The sequence below is a fragment of the Hyperolius riggenbachi genome, chromosome 5 (genome assembly GCF_040937935.1).
Source record: "Hyperolius riggenbachi isolate aHypRig1 chromosome 5, aHypRig1.pri, whole genome shotgun sequence".
In the NCBI taxonomy this organism is placed as follows: domain Eukaryota; kingdom Metazoa; phylum Chordata; class Amphibia; order Anura; family Hyperoliidae; genus Hyperolius; species Hyperolius riggenbachi.
In genome coordinates this window covers 356,548,931-356,566,203 of record NC_090650.1, presented here as the reverse complement: position 1 = coordinate 356,566,203, position 17,273 = coordinate 356,548,931, and the positions used below count along the sequence as shown (strand labels likewise).

Genomic DNA, 17,273 nt, shown 5'->3' with positions numbered 1-17,273 from the left:
CCATTCCTCAAAGGCTAACTTGATGGCCAGGAGCTCCCTGTTGCCTATGTCGTAGTTTATCTCTGCCGGAGAGAATCTACGAGAAAAAGAGTCGCATGGGTGTAACCTACCCTGCAACCCTGATCGCTGAGACAGCACAGCCCCTACCCCGACCTCCGAGGCGTCCACCTCCACAATAAAGGGGTAAGAAGTGTCAACGTGTCTCAGGATGGGTGCAGAGCAAAACAAGTCTTTTAAAGTGGAGAATGCTTGCAGGGCTTCAGAAGACCAGTGGGTGGTATCTGCCCCTTTTTTAGTGAGACTGGTGAGGGGTGCAATGACAGTGGAGTACCCCTTTATAAATCTCCTATAGTAATTAGCAAAGCCTAAGAATCTCTGAAGAGATTTTAACCCCACAGGTTGAGGCCACTCCAGCACCGCAGAGACCTTGGCAGGGTCCATCGACAGGCCTGAGGTGGAAATTATGTACCCCAAAAAGGTGACAGATGTCACCTCGAAGATGCATTTCTCCAATTTGGCGTAAAGTAAGTTTTGTCTGAGTTTGTCCAATGCAAACTTGACATGTGACCTGTGCTCAGAGAGGTTGTTTGAAAAAATAAGTATATCATCCAGGTATACTAACACGAATTTGCCCAACACCTCCCTGAATACTTCATTAATCAATTCCTGGAAGACGGCCGGGGCATTACACAGCCCGAAGGGCATCACTAAGTACTCGTAATGCCCGTCGGGCGTGTTAAAGGCCGTCTTCCATTCATCGCCTTTTCTGATCCGCACCAGGTTGTATGCACCCCGTAAATCTAATTTCGAGAATATTTTAGCATTGGTAACTTGTGTAAACAGGTCGTCTATCAGAGGCAAAGGGTAGCGATTCTTTACTGTGATTTTATTCAGGCCCCGGTAATCTATGCATGTCTGTCTTTCTTTTTAACAAAAAAGAACCCTGCGCCAGCGGGCGACCGGGAAGGGCAAATGAACCCCTTGGCTAAATTCTCACGAATGTACTCCTGCATGGCCACTTTCTCTGGCCCAGACAAATTGTAAAGATGACCCCTTGGGGGCATACAACCAGATCGGAGATCGATGGGGCAATCAAACGGGCGATGTGGCGGTAACTTATCAGCAGCCTTGGGACAGAACACATCTGAATACTCGGAATATTGCACTGGAACCCCCTCCAAATGAATCCTGGTCTGGCCCAATGTCACCTTCCCTAAACACTGCTGGAAACAATGAGTTGACCAGCTAGTTAACTGCCCAGTGGTCCAATTGATCTGTGGGGAGTGAAGGTGCAACCATGGCATGCCAAGGATGACTGTGGAGGTGGTCATGTGTAATACAAAAAACTGCAGTTTCTCCTTATGTAGCACCCCTATAGTGACCTCCACCTCTGGTGTCTGAGACAGCGGATGATTACTTTGCAGGGGGGAATCATCTACTGCCGTAACCTGAATGGGTGGTTTTAGCGGGGTGAGCGGAATACCCAATTTTTTAGCAAATTCGAAATCCATGAAATTAGCTGCAGAGCCTGAATCAACAAAAGCTTCAGAAACCTCAATTTTATCTTCCCACGTAACCGTACAAGGAAGAAGTAACCGTTTCTCTTCTAGGGGTAAAAGTCGTGCGCCTAGGGTGTTACCCCCTACAACTCCTAGGCAGTAGCGTTTCCCGACTTATTAGGGCAATTACGTACTCGATGACCCCTCTCTGCGCAGTAAAGACACAGCTGCTCAGACATCCTACGTCTTCGCTCCACTTGGGATAGTTTTGATCGACCAATCTGCATTGGTTCGGGTGGAGGCGAGACGGGAGGAGGTGGAGTTACTGGAGGCGCAGCGTAGGACACCATTCTTACATGACTACTACCCCGGGTCTGTTTCTGATAGCGCAGTCTGCGGTCGACTCGAATGGCCGATGTAATGGCCTCATCGACTGTTTTAGGTTCCGGCAGACTCAACATGAGATCTGAGACCTCATCTGACAACCCTGATAAAAAACAATCTAAGAGGGCATAGGTGTCCCACCTGGCTGAAACTGACCACCTCCTAAATTCAGCCGCGTAATCCTCGACCGGTCCCTTGCCTTGACGCAAAAGCTTGAGCTTCCGCTCAGAAGTCGCAGCAAGGTCTGGGTCGTCGTAAATTACTGCCATAGCTTTAAAAAATTAATCCACTGATGAGAGGGCTACGTCTCCGGTGGGCAATCTGTACGCCCACGTCTGAGAGTCACCTGATAACAGAGTCTTAATAAATGTGACCCTTTGGGCCGCAGTTCCCGAAGATCGGGGTCTCAACTCAAAATATGACAACACTCTACTCCTAAAATTTCGAAAGTCAGATCTGTGACCAGAAAACTTTTCAGGTACAGGCATGCGTACGTCTGTGCTAGGAGGGGATCGCACCTCGTCCACTGCCGTCTGAAGGGTACTTAGAGAACCGGACAAAGCGTCAATTAACGCCCGGTGATTACCCAGCACTTGGTTGATGGTATCCACCGAAGTGGTAAGTGCACCCAGACGGTCGGTGTGTGCTTCCATTTGCATTTTGGTCTGGCGTTCTGTAACGATCGGTGTAACACAGAGAGGGTCTGATTACCGGTGATCTGCAGTATCACCGAGAATGCAGAATATACCCAATTATTGATGATCTGCAGTATCACCGATAATCAGATATATCTTCTAACCTCTGGACACCTGAGTGATATGAGTGTTTGGTGTAACAATAATACTTTGAGTACGGCACCTCTGGAGGAGATGCAGGAGCAGTAAGGAGTACTGCACAGAAGTAAGTTCCCTCCGTAGGCCTAGACTCTCCCGGGGGAGGAGCTAGGCTAAGAGTAGGAAGGACAGAGCGTGAGTGACACCAGTGAGGGGGTGTCACTAACAGGTCTGAGAACTGCCTCTAACAGTAAGGCCAGTTCTCGAGGTCGGGCAAGCCAGGTCGTTAACACACAGACAGATAAGGTACAGATTCAGGAGACAGATACGTAATCCAATGGACAGGCAGAGTTTGGCAACGGGTATCAGAATAGCGAGGTACAGAGTCAGGAGGCAAATACAGAGTTCAGGAACGAGCAGAGTTTGGCAACAGGATATTAGAAATAGCAAGGTACAGAATCAGAGTTCAGAGGAATAGTCAGGCAAGCAAAAGGTCATAACAAATAATACAGGTCAATATTCCTAACGCTAAGGTGTGAGGTCCTTGATCGTCAACACCTTTGGAAACTATGCTAGAACACAGATACAGACAAGGTCTGAGTGCTACCACGTAGTGATCGCAACGCCAGACACCAGAGAAATGACCAGCACCCATCAGCGCTCCCAGCGCCTCCCCTAAGTGCTGGACCAATGAGATGTGGTGGAAATGTCAGCTGACCAGCTTGGTCAGCTGACCTTCTTCTGGCTGTCATATAAACCTTGCCTCTCAGCGCGTGCGCGCGTCACTCTGAACCTGTGTGGACTATCAGTCCCAGCCACACCAGTCACACTTTGTAATGTCTCTGTTGGCCTGCACGCGGGGTGGGACGCACCGCTATCCGCACATGCGGTGGCCTCCCTGCGCCCGGTCAGACTGTCAGCAACAGGCTTATGCGCGCAAACCGCCGCGTCCGACGCGGCGGTTTCTCCGCGTTCCGCTATGCCAGCCGTGGAAACAGCCGCCTCATCCTGCGTCCATGCAGCGGCTTTTCCGCGTTTCTTCACACTTGTGTCTAGTTTGGCCCTTGGAATCTTTGATGGAAAATATGTTCATGGATGAGGGGTTAGGGTGCAAATATTTAGCCAAGAGAGTGCCATACTTTCCTCCTTGGTGGAATAAGGTACTGTGGAGTCTCTCTCTAGCGGATAGGGTCTTTTGATCAAGGATAGATAAAAGGGAATTCCTAGTGTTAGACAGTAAGAGGTCTCTTTCGGGAGTGTAGTTGTCTTTAAGTTCTTGTTCTAGTGTGTTTATTTCTTGAAGGAGTTGGGAAATCTGGGCAGAGCGCTCTTTTTTGAGTCTGGAGCCATGGGAGATAAATACTCCTCTGAGGACGCATTTTAATGTTTTCCATTTAATAGTGTCCGAGGTGTCGTCTGAGGAATGGTCTTTGCAGAAATTTTCAATGGATCTTTTAACGTCTGCGGCACACGCAGGATCTTTTATTAAATTGTCATTTAATTTCCATTGGTTTTGGAAGCTATTTTGCTTACCTATGGAGAATGAACAATAGATGGGGGAGTGATCAGACCAGATTCTGTTGCCTATAGACGTCTGGATATCATTCTCCAGAAGTCTTTGGGAGATAAAGATATAGTCTATTCGACTGTGAGAATGGTGGACTGAGGAGAAAAATGAATAATCCCTTTCTGTAGGATGAAGGATCCTCCAGGCGTCTACCAGGCAAAGGGAACTTAATTTAGTTTTTAAATCTGAGATAATAGATTTGGGAAGGGAAGAACGTTGTGAGGAGAAATCAATCAGGGGATTGAAACAAAGGTTAAAGTCACCGCCTAATATGATGATGCCTTCGGCAAAGGTAGCCAGCTTAGATAAGTATGATGAGAGTGTGCGGCCTTGATTGGAGTTAGGAAGGTAAAGATTTGCTAGAGTGAATTTGGTTTCATGCATTTGGACTATGAGGAAGAGATATCTTCCCTGTGCGTCGGAGAGATCCTTTAGGATTGTAATATTGAGGTTCTTGTGAAATCCTATTGATACCCCTTTAGATTTATTGATGGGGCTAGTGCTGTGGAGCCACCTGTTATAATATCGTGATTTGATTGGGGGAACCCCTCCTTCTTTGAAGTGTGTTTCTTGTAGGAACAAGATGGAAGCTTTGAGTTTGTGCATGTGGTGTAGGACTTGTGATCTTTTGGTCGGGGAATTAAAACCCTTGACATTATAGGAAGCTACCTGGCATCTATCCATTTTTGTTGTTGATAGAGGGCTTAGGTTGTAGTGGTCTATCGATGGTGTTATAGGGAAGTAGACCCCTGAGATATGTAGTAGGGTATAGGCGCTGGGGTGGACAGGGGAAGGGGTAGAAGGAAGGGAGAGGAAGTAAGAGGGTATCAGAGACAGAGAAGAAAAAACAACAATTAACTATAAACAGAAAAATCCGGTGAAAGGTCAACCTGAAGTGTATCGAAGTAAACTTCAGAGAACACCACATTGGCACTGCGGGCAATACCGATGTGGTGAACGATTTGGCGGGAGGTGGAAGCATATCACCAGGAAACGACGCTCCCACCAAGCCATGACTGGTGACTTTTACATGACATCATAAACAGCTCATTTTTACATAATTAACTAAGAAGTAAACCAAGACCAAAACAGGTGGCTTGCCCGGGGGGGGGGGGGGGGGGGGATGGACAGTAATGCACTATAAGGGCGCGTTGGTGTTGTAATTCAGGGGGGTCTGTAGATTATTATTCTGTGGGAAAACCCTACTTGGTTGTTTGTGTTTTAAGTTGAGCCCGTGACAGGGACATATCAAGCTTCAGAACAGAATGGCTACTGTAATTGTAAGGGAGAGTGGGGTCTCATCTCTGTCTAAGAATCACAGGATTGCATGAAGACAGGATATGGGGTAAGGAAGGGGAGGGAAAGGCGTAGTGGCTTATAGATTAGTAAAAAAAAGTGACCAGAAGATTTATATTAATATTGTGAGGAAACGCGGAAAAGCCGCCGCGTGTGCCAAGAGCTAGGCGGCTGACTCCGCGTCTGGCTGTGTGGTGGAACACGGAAAAGCCGCCGCATGTCCTGACAGCAAAGCGGCTGTTTGCATGCAGCAGCATGTGCTTGGTGTGGCTGGGTCTGTTAGTGCACCTAGACAGATGGAGAGCTATGCACGCGCGGGCCTGAATGCAGGACCTTTATACCAGCAGGGGAAGTGTCAGCTGATCAGGAAGGTCAGCTGACTCCTGTAGGACTCATGATTGGCTGAATGGTTCGGGCGGGGCAGCAGAGTCCAGCAACTATATATTCTGCTGCTTAGTCAGTTGCTGGTTGCCTGTCGTTGCAATCACTTCGTGGTAGCACGCAGACCCTTAGTCAGATCCGAAAGTGTGCCGGGACCAGCTGGAGCTGTAATCCTACACTTAGCTAGATTCTGTTGATAGCCTAAAGTACTAGTTTGATTGTGATTATCTGTTATGACTTTCTGCCTGTCTGACTACACTGCCTCTGTCTTCTGATCCTGTACTTTGTTTGTCTGTGAGTTGCCGACTTGGCCTTCCCGACCCTGAGAACTATCTCTATCGCTAGGAGATAGTTCATGCCTGTATGTGCTGGGCACCTGCTTCACAGGGCCAGTTCTGTATGTGCTGGGCACCTGCTTCACAGGGCCAGTTCTGTATGTGCTGGGCACCTGCTCCATAGGGCCAGCTCTGTATCTGCTGGGCACCTGCTCACAGGGCCAGCTCTGTATTTGCTGGGCACCTGCTCCCCAGGGCCAGCACTGTATGTGCTGGGCACCTGCTTCACAGGGCCAGTTCTGTATCTGCTGGGCACCTGCTCCCCAGGGCCAGCACTGTATGTGCTGGGCACCTGCTCCACAGGGCCAGCTCTGTATTTGCTGGGCACCTGCTCCTTTAGGGCCAGCACTGTATGTGCTGGGCACCTGCTCCTCAGGGCCAGCACTGTATGTGCTGGGCACCTGCTCCACAGGGCCAGCTCTGTATTTACTGGGCACCTGCTCCATAGGGCCAGCTCTGTATTTGCTGGGCACCTGCTCCCCAGGGCCAGCGCTGTATTTGCTGGGCACCTGCTCCACAGGGCCAGCTCTGTATTTACTGCCCCAGGGCCCATCCTGTATTCATTGGGAACCTGCTCCTCAGGTTCCTCAAGCTTGTTACTATTCTTCTGTATTCTGATCTTGTACCTTGTCATTCTGATACCCTGTTGCCGAACCTCGGCTCGCTCTTAGACTCTGCATCTGACTCCTGATTCTGTACCCCGATATTTCTGATACCCTGTTGCCGAACCCTGCTTGTTTATTAGTCTCCGCCTCTGCGTTCTGAATCTGTACTGTATTTGTCCGTGTGTTACGACCTGGCTTGCCTGACTTCGAGAACTGACCTTACTGTTAGAGGCAGTTCCCAGATCTGTTAGTGACACTCTCTCCTAGGTGTCACTCACGTTCTGTCCTTCCTACGCTCCGCCTGACTCCTTCCCCGGTAGAGTACAGGCCTTTGGAAGGAATCTGTATTGCTGCAGTACTTCATACTGTACGGCACTTGTTTCTGAGGCTTAGTCCTCGAGGTATTACTGTTGCACCAAGCACTTACACTACACAGGTGTTCAGAGGTTAGCGTTATATCGGATTATCGGTGATACTGCAGATCATCGATAATCGGGTATATTCTGTATTCTCGGTGATACTGCAGTTCACCGGTAATCAGACCCTCTCTCTGCTACACCGATCGTGACAGAACGACAGGCCCAAAAAACATGGTGACACTTGATGAACGGATCGATGTGTTAACCGCTACTCTTAAGGAGGTTAGGAAAACGGTTGATACATTGCAGACTCAGGTTAACCAACTGACTGAGTCAATTAAGTGTATTTTAAATTCTGTTGCACCAGTGTCACCCCCCTCTGTAATTCAATCTAGAGTACCCACACCAGGGAAATTCGTAGGGCACCACTCTAGGTTATCTGAATCAGAGAGGACGTGAAGACGCCTAGAGGGTCTTTGCTTCTATTGCGGACAACATGACCATTGGGTACGAAATTGCAGGAAAAAGTCAAGAAAAATTTTTTGGGGGATGGTGAGAGGCCCGAGTTCTAAGGAGTCTGCTGCGCCATCCCCGGGAAATACGGGTTCTGGTGCTAGTTCAGATCCCGGCCTCCAGAAACCATGTGTTGGTGTAACTAAACTTATGGTGGGAAATCTGTCGCTTAAATATCACCCCGATTAAGATGTCTCCCGTCCGTCTGATAAATCTTTTCCATGTTAACAGTGTAAACAGGATTTTGTATACAGGGGCGTAGCAATAGGGGGTGCAGCGGTAGCGACCGCATCGGGGCCCTTGGGCCAGAGGGGCCCCGAAGGGCCCTCCCTCAACTACAGTATTAGCTCTCTATTGGTCCTGTGCTCATAATAATCACTTCTTTAGATACTTTGAGTAGTGGTAATCATTAACAAACTGTTTCCCATCCCCTTCTTGCACCTCTGACACTGTAGTTTCCATTTGCAGGTTTTGGTGCACCGTATCAATTGCTATGTATAGAGTGCTTGGGGGGGCCCCATTGTAAAACTTGCATCGGGGCCCACAGCTCCTTAGCTACGCCACTGTTTGTATATTATGCAGATCTCCTCAATCATAGAAAGTCCCACGTACATCCCGCACCACCTATTATTCCTGAGGAATTGCATTCTGGTGAGAACTCGTATAGGGGAAGAGCGACCTCACTGGGATCAGAGATTAGTTTTGAGGAACAACAGATAGAGAGCTACTATGCGGATAACATTTCCGAACTTTATGAGAGTGATGGCTCTATCTATAGTCATGAATCTGCTGTGCAAGGGTCAAGCTTGCTTATTGCAGCAAATCGAGTTCAGGAGTCTGAAACCGTACAGTCTTCAGCTCCATCATCTGACCAGATTCTAAGTAACAAGAAACCACATTCATGTTCTGAGCATAATTTAGATCTTGTCAACCATAGTAGGCCCCACTTTAAGGGATACATATATTCGTGTTCTGAGTGTGGGGACTCTTTTGTACCTGAGGGACAACCTGTGACTAATGGGAAATCTCACACAGGTGAGAAATTATACGTGTGTCCTGTATGTGAGGAGAAACGTCTCAGTCATGGGAAGTCTCACACCAATGAGAAAACGTATTCATGTTTTGAGTGTGGGGTCCCTTTTGTACCCGAACTACCACCTGTAGCCCATGGGAGATCTCACACCGGTGAGAAGCAGTACTGGTGTTCTGTATGTGAGGAAGAACTTCTCAGTCATGGGAAGTCTCACACTGATGGGAAATTACATTAATGTTCTGAGTGTGGGAAATGTTTTAAACATAACACAAATCTTGTCAATCGTAGAAACTCACACTGCGGGGGATAGCTTTATTCATCTCCTGAGTGTGTAAGATGTTTTGTAAATAACACTGAACTTCTCAGTCATTGGAAGTCTCACACCGATGAGAAAACGTATTCATGTTCTGAGTGTGGGAAATGTTTTTCGCCTGATGCACCGGTTGTCACTCATGAGAAATCTCGTACCTGTGAGAGCTTGTATTTATGTTCGGAATGCGAGACATTTAGTGACTGTTACATTTATACCTTGTTCCAAAATTCTGAATCTGACACAGGACGGTCCTCGACTTTGGTATCTGATCAGGTGAAGAGTGTGGGTATGAGATGAGGACGTCGCTATCATTGTCTCCTGGGGCGTGTCCGGAGTCCACGCCTCGGGGGGGGGGGGGTACTGTGAGGAAACGCGGAAAAGCCGCCTCGTGTGCCAAGAGCTAGGCGGTTGACTCCGCGTCCTACGCAGCGGTTTGCACGCGTCTGGCTGTGTGGTGGAACGCGGAAAAGCCGCCGCATGTCCTGACAGCAAAGCGGCTGTTTGCATGCAGCAGCATGTGCTTGGTGTGGCTGGGTCTGTTAGTGCACCTAGACAGATGGAGAGCTATGCACGCGCGGGCCTGAATGCAGGACCTTTATACCAGCAGGGGAAGTGTCAGCTGATCAGGAAGGTCAGCTGACTCCTGTAGGACTCATGATTGGCTGAATGGTTCGGGCGGGGCAGCAGAGTCCAGCAACTATATATTCTGCTGCTTAGTCAGTTGCTGGTTGCCTGTCGTTGCAATCACTTCGTGGTAGCACGCAGACCCTTAGTCAGATCCGAAAGTGTGCCGGGACCAGCTGGAGCTGTAATCCTACACTTAGCTAGATTCTGTTGATAGTCTAAAGTACTAGTTTGATTGTGATTATCTGTTATGACTTTCTGCCTGTCTGACTACACTGCCTCTGTCTTCTGATCCTGTACTTTGTTTGTCTGTGAGTTGCCGACTTGGCCTTCCCGACCCTGAGAACTATCTCTATCGCTAGGAGATAGTTCATGCCTGTATGTGCTGGGCACCTGCTTCACAGGGCCAGTTCTGTATGTGCTGGGCACCTGCTCCATAGGGCCAGCTCTGTATCTGCTGGGCACCTGCTCACAGGGCCAGCTCTGTATTTGCTGGGCACCTGCTCCCCAGGGCCAGCACTGTATGTGCTGGGCACCTGCTTCACAGGGCCAGTTCTGTATCTGCTGGGCACCTGCTCCCCAGGGCCAGCACTGTATGTGCTGGGCACCTGCTCCACAGGGCCAGCTCTGTATTTGCTGGGCACCTGCTCCTCAGGGCCAGCACTGTATGTGCTGGGCACCTTCTCCTCAGGGCCAGCACTGTATGTGCTGGGCACCTGCTCCACAGGGCCAGCTCTGTATTTACTGGGCACCTGCTCCATAGGGCCAGCTCTGTATTTGCTGGGCACCTGCTCCCCAGGGCCAGCGCTGTATTTGCTGGGCACCTGCTCCTCAGGGCCAGCACTGTATGTGCTGGGCACCTTCTCCTCAGGGCCAGCACTGTATGTGCTGGGCACCTGCTCCACAGGGCCAGCTCTGTATTTACTGGGCACCTGCTCCATAGGGCCAGCTCTGTATTTGCTGGGCACCTGCTCCCCAGGGCCAGCTCTGTATTTGCTGGGCACCTGCTCCTCAGGGCCAGCACTGTATGTGCTGGGCACCTTCTCCTCAGGGCCAGCACTGTATGTGCTGGGCACCTGCTCCACAGGGCCAGCTCTGTATTTACTGGGCACCTGCTCCATAGGGCCAGCTCTGTATTTGCTGGGCACCTGCTCCCCAGGGCCAGCGCTGTATTTGCTGGGCACCTGCTCCACAGGGCCAGCTCTGTATTTACTGCCCCAGGGCCCATCCTGTATTCATTGGGAACCTGCTCCTCAGGTTCCTCAAGCTTGTTACTATTCTTCTGTATTCTGATCTTGTACCTTGTCATTCTGATACCCTGTTGCCGAACCTCGGCTCGCTCTTAGACTCTGCATCTGACTCCTGATTCTGTACCCCGATATTTCTGATACCCTGTTGCCGAACCCTGCTTGTTTATTAGTCTCCGCCTCTGCGTTCTGAATCTGTACTGTATTTGTCCGTGTGTTACGACCTGGCTTGCCTGACTTCGAGAACTGACCTTACTGTTAGAGGCAGTTCCCAGATCTGTTAGTGACACTCTCTCCTAGGTGTCACTCACGTTCTGTCCTTCCTACGCTCCGCCTGACTCTTTCCCCGGTAGAGTACAGGCCTTTGGAAGGAATCTGTATTGCTGCAGTACTTCATACTGTACGGCACTTGTTTCTGAGGCTTAGTCCTCGAGGTATTACTGTTGCACCAAGCACTTACACTACACAGGTGTTCAGAGGTTAGCGTTATATCGGATTATCGGTGATACTGCAGATCATCGATAATTGGGTATATTCTGCATTCTCGGTGATACTGCAGTTCACCGGTAATCAGACCCTCTCTCTGCTACACCGATCGTGACAAATATCTTTCGAGATCCCTCCCCCCAGGCGACCACCAAAGCATATTAAGAAGGCCAGGTCTGCAGCCCGCATAGCATAGTGCCAAGGCGTGCTACAGACCTAAATTAACATCCCTGCGACCCGAGGAGGTTGAGAGGGATGGTGTTCTATGCAAGCAAAGTTTAAAATAACATTTAGCAGGTCAGCAAAATGCACAATAAATGACAGTGCAACAATAAAATGCAGAAGGGTAATTGCTAATTAGCGATTTGTGTTGGATCTTTGCAACCTGTTTCTCAGTGGGACTCTCTTCCACCTCTCTCTTTGTGACATAGCCAGGGTTGTTGTTTGGATTGGCCACTCATCGAGCTCAATTGCTGGTAGATCAAAAGTATCTCTAACTTTTTGTAGGTCCTGGGGAGAACTGAAGGTGACGGATTTGCCATCTTTGGTTATGTGTACCGAAAAGGGATAACCCCATCGATACAGGATGTCACGCTCCCTGAGGACTTCAAGCAGAGGTTTAATGGCTTTACGCATCTGCAAGGTTAGACTTGAGAGATCAGGTAGTAGGTTTATTTTCGCACCGTCAAAGTCTATTTCTCCTTTTGTGCGTGCGGCTTGCTTTATTGCGGCTTTTTCTTTGAAAAAATGGACTCTGCAGACAATATAGCGTGGTCTGGTCGGGTCAGTGCTTGTGGGCCCTGCCGTCCTGTGAGCTCTGTCTATCTCGATTTTATTCCCGGCCGGCGCATTTAGGAACATATTAAAGATAGCTTCGGCCGTGGCCATTATGTCAGGTGCTCTGGTAGATTCAGGCACACCTCTAATACGGATGTTGTTCCGTCTTTGACGGTTTTCTAGATCATCTATTTTCATATACAGGGCAGAGATGTGGCCTGAGTGAGCGTTTATGGTAGTTTCTTGAGTGTTTAGGGTGGTGTTTATGTCCTCCTGTTGCTTTTCTACGTCTTCTACCCTTTTTGTTACATGGCTGAAATCCTGGCGAAATTCGGCCATCTCCTGTTTATAGTTATCCATAATGCGCATTACACAGTTCTCGAGATCTTGTTTGGTCGGCAGGGATCTAATGTACTCATGAAGGTCAACCTCTATAAAGGACTCAGCTCCTTCCAAGGTGGGTGAGAAAGAGGGAGGCAAGGTATGGCTGGGAGCTTTCGGAGAGTTGCGAGGGGTGGAAGCGCCAGATGTCGCAGTGCTGGGAGAGTTTTGTATGTGTTGTGGGTGGGTAAGACTCGTACCTTGCTTTTGGGGTCCTTCTGCTGTCTTTAGCCGGTTACCTTTCGCATTGCCCGGAGATGGGGTCGGGTTGCGGACGTCCGGGCCTGGTCTTTCAGCGACCGGTGACTGCGCGCCCTTTGGAGAACTCTGCGGGGTGAGCTTCGGCGACCTTCCCTCTCCTTTCGCATTGCCCTGAGATGGGATCGGGTTGCGGGTGTCCGGACCGAGTCTTTCAGCGACCGGTGTCTGTGCGCTCTTTGGAGAGCTCTGCGGGGTGAGCTTCGGCGACCTTCTCTCTCCGCGGCCATTTTGGGAGGGTTGCGTAGGTCGGGTCGTCATGCTAGGAGATGCCTCAGCAGGGCCCGGACTGCTCTGTGGTTGATCTCCGTCACCCGGAGGGGAGGAGAAGCAGTGAGAGGGTGCCTCGGAGCCGTGGGGAGGTGTGCCGGTTCTTGTACTTGCACTGCCGTTTGGTGACTCTGTCATGGCGTCGGCCTCCCTTTCTTGTAGTCTCCTCTCAAGCGGGCGGAGGAACCGTCTGATCTGCGAGTGGGACGGTTTGATCTTCTTGGCTTTGCTTCCCTTCTTTTTGCTGCTGCCCATTAGCGGTTTTGGTTTGGCATAGAGCTGTATCAAGCCGTTATTGAGTCAAGGCTGCGGGAGCTCAAGGAGGAAGCGTCTTCACGCGGCCATTAGCAAGCCACGCCCCCCCAATTGCTTTATTTTATCTTCATGTCACAGATAGTACATAGACATCTTTCACATATAGGTGTTTCAAACTTGGTTAGATGCTGGTGTTGGGGTGCTCAGGGTTCGGGTGACCAGGGGGGGACAGATGCCGTCCATCCATCCCCCCTGGTCACCCTACCTCAATGTACAGTGCTTTTGTCAGTAGTTTTCCACATGAAATATACCGGCTGCACGTCCTTTGGCTTTCGTCAAATGTCGCAACCTAGGTGTGTTTTGGGGTGAAGACTGTATTCCTTATAATGCAGATGCAGGTCACAATTCCTCTCCACAAGAAAACGTTTTGAGTGCCGAGTGGTTGCATTTGTCTACAGTGTACCAATACTTTCCATATACAGTTACTACTGCATACAGTATGCACACTCATTCCTACTATTCCTACTGGTATTCTCAAACTTGCCCATACTTTACTAATCTCCCTCACTGCAACTTTCAATGCCCAATGGGCATAAATTTGCTAGTCAAGTATATAGTGCTTGAGGGGGCTCAATGTAACACCTCCACTGCGGCCCGCAACTCCTAAGTTGTGCCTCTGGCGCCCTCTATTGTCTGTGTAGTGATGGTGATGGTCTTAAAGGGAACCTTAACTGAGAGGGATATGGATGTTTCCTTTTAAACAATACCAGTTGCTGGTCAGTCCTGCTAGTCTATTTGGCTGCAGTAGTGGCTGAATCGCATACCAGAAACAAGCATGCAGCTAATCCAGTCTGACTTCAGTCAGAGCACCTGATCTGCATGCTTGTTGAGGGGCTGCGGCTAAAAGTAATAGAGACACAGGATCAGCAGGAGAGTCAGGCAATTGGTATTATTTTAGAAGGAAAAATCCATATCCTTCTCAGTTTAGGTTCCCTTTAAATAAATAAAAACCATAATAAACACTTACTATGAGTAGATGATACAGGTTGTATAAGACTTAGATTAATGTTAGCTGAGTGGTGTATTTCACATTGCTGCAATGTGTACTGAAAGACACTTGCAGTTCATTCATCACTTGCATGTGCCTTTGTACACTAATCGTCTAATAGCAGTGCTTAGTGAAACATGCCAAAGCTGTTATCTTGTCTTACTCAGTGGTTTTTAAAGTGGTATGAAACTCAGCATTTATTTGCTCTTATTAAAGATCATTTACAGCCTTAAACCTTCTAACGCAAAAAAAATTGTAGCAGAACAGCATTCAGACAGTTAAACACAGCACTTTGTTCTTCAGTGGAAAGCTCCTTGCTTCAGTGGGCTGCTTCTGGCCTCACCCAAATAGGTGATAACATTATATTTTGTTAACGTTCCTTTGTCAGATACATTTAGTAAGTGCTGAAACTGAGCACTCTCTGCTTTTAGTATGTGTCCAGTTGAAAAGCGATCACTACTGTAGATAGATTTAAATATATACATTTAGCAGCTATGCAGTAACATGCAATGCCAGCTTTCAGAGCAGATAACTGTACTTTGGGACCTTTTAATTTGTAGACAGACAATATTACTTGTGCACAAAAGCAAATATGGTATCCAGGGGCATAACTAGACTTAAAAGACAACTGAAGTGAGAGTGATATGGAGGCTGCCATATTTATTTCCTTTTAACCAATACCAGTTGCCTGGCAGCCCTGCTGACCTATTTGGATGCAATAGTGACTGAATCACCCCAGAAAAAAAGCATGCAGCTAATCTTTTCAGATCTGACAAAACTGTCAGAAACACCTGATCTGCTGCATGCTTGTTCAGGGTCTATGGCCAAAAGTATTAGAGAGGCAGAGGATCAGCAGGACAGCCAGGCAACTGGTATTGATTAAAAGGAAATTAATATGTCAGCCTCCATATCCCTGTCACTTCAGTTGTCCTTTAATAGGGCCCGCTTGCAAAAATTATAGCATGGGGCCCCCTTGTGCCCCGAACCCCATGTGGGTCACGTGATTGGGAGCCGGCAAATAGCAGCAGAGAGTTATTTGCTGTAAAGCAGCATCTGGAAGCAGGAAAAAAATTACACACGCTGCTGCATATGGTTTTTGTGAGTGAAGAGGGAGTTTTTTTGCTAATTGGCTGAACATGCGTTTGGGGAGAGGAAGGAGGAGGGGCCCCCAAAGGCTCCGGGCCCCCCTGTGATGGCAGCGGTCGCAGGGGTGATTGCTACGCCCATGATGGTATTTGAATGGGCAATAAAAAGTGGGAAAAGACATTTCTAGTGAATGTAATGTCAGTGTTGTATCCCACTTAAAGGGACTCCGAGCAGTGCAGAAACTATGGAAAGATGCATACCATTTTGAAGCTTTCTTTCTCCTCTTTCCAACAATATATAAAACGCCGCCTTTTAGTTTTCGCTATTTTCACGATCGAAATCGCGGCCACCGCGATTTCGATCGCAAAACTAACGAAAACTAAAAGGCGTAGGGCGGCGCTTTATGTCGTTGGAAAGAGGAGAAAGAGAGCTTCAAAATGGTATGCATCTTTCCATAGTTGCTTGTATTACACAGGACGACTTTTCCCCAAAGTCGGCAGCTCCATTCAGCTGCTGACTTTGGGGAAAAGTCTTCCTGTGTAATTCTGCACTGTTCAGAGTCCCTTTAAAGGAGTTAAAGAATAAAAGAATATGTATGATTCCAGGCATCCATGCAGAAACTGTGTGTGACAGAAGATAGGAAACCATGAAAAAGGAGTGTTTACAATAAAAATGGAAGAAGAATGATGATGATGTGTCATGATTGCGCCTGGCAAGGAACGTTATGCCCCGCGTCTGTATATTGCATGAAGTGGCTTCTGTGTAGCTGCCAGGTGTAAGCAGAAGTGAAAATGGTGATAGAATATTTGAAAATATATAATGCGCTGGAAAGCTGCATATTGTTTGAATTTGGTGATTCGAGTGACACAGAGTTTATATGGATGTAAATATAAAAAGACGACTTGCAAAGAACTATTTTTTCCTAATGCTGAGGGTTTTCTCTTCTTCACAGCGACAAAGTAATACGAATTGTCCCCAAGAATGATAAAGAGACCCATGAATTAAAGAATATATACCATCAGCTTCAGGTAAGTCAATTCCAGGGTTTTTTCCCCTTAAACACCAGAGCAATAGTGCTCCTTCCATTCATTCGCCTATAACTTTATTACTTCTTATCACAACAAAACAATCTATATCTTGTTTTTTTCACCACCAATTAGGCTTTCTTTGGGTGGTACTGTTTTCTAATTAATTATTTTTTTTCTAAATGCATTTTAACAGGAATAATAAGAAAAGAATGGAAAAAATTCATTATTTCTCAGTTTTCGGCCATTATCGTTTTAATTTTATTTGCCCATTTGCCCACATTTTATTTGCCCATTTGTCCCAGTTATTGCAACATTTAAAATATTTCCCTAGTACAATGTATGGCGCCAATATTTTATTTGGAAATAAAGGTGCATTTTTTTCAATTTTGCGTCCATCGCTATTTACAAGCCCATGATTTAAAAAATAACAGTAATATACCCCCTTGACATACATATTAAAAAAGTTCAGTCCCTAAGGTAACTATTTATGGTTTTTTTTATGTACATTTTTTTTTAATACAAAAAAAAACCCTGGGTACTATGGGAGAATGTGGGAGGGAAATAGTTAATTTTAAATGTAAATGTATGACTTTTTATAAAAAAAAAATTGTATGTAGGTGTAATTTTACTACTTGGCCGCAAGATGATCTCGTGCATACCTCTCCGTTGAGTGCTATTAGTACGCTAAATAGGAAGCAATGGGTGGACGTGTAAGTATCGGCTTTTGTGAACGATGCGGCATCTAATTGATCGCA

General features: G+C 47.6%; 1 protein-coding gene across 2 annotated transcripts in view; it reads left to right on the top strand.

Moving 5' to 3' along the window:
• The window catches only part of CPA6 (carboxypeptidase A6), a 160,463-nt gene that overhangs the window by 80,270 nt on the left and 62,920 nt on the right, over positions 1 to 17,273 (top strand). For both annotated transcript variants that reach the window (XM_068234820.1, XM_068234819.1), the window contains exon 2: positions 16,443 to 16,518. In XM_068234820.1, the coding sequence (XP_068090921.1) occupies positions 16,443 to 16,518 (76 nt within the window). The remainder of the gene's footprint in view (positions 1 to 16,442; positions 16,519 to 17,273) is intronic.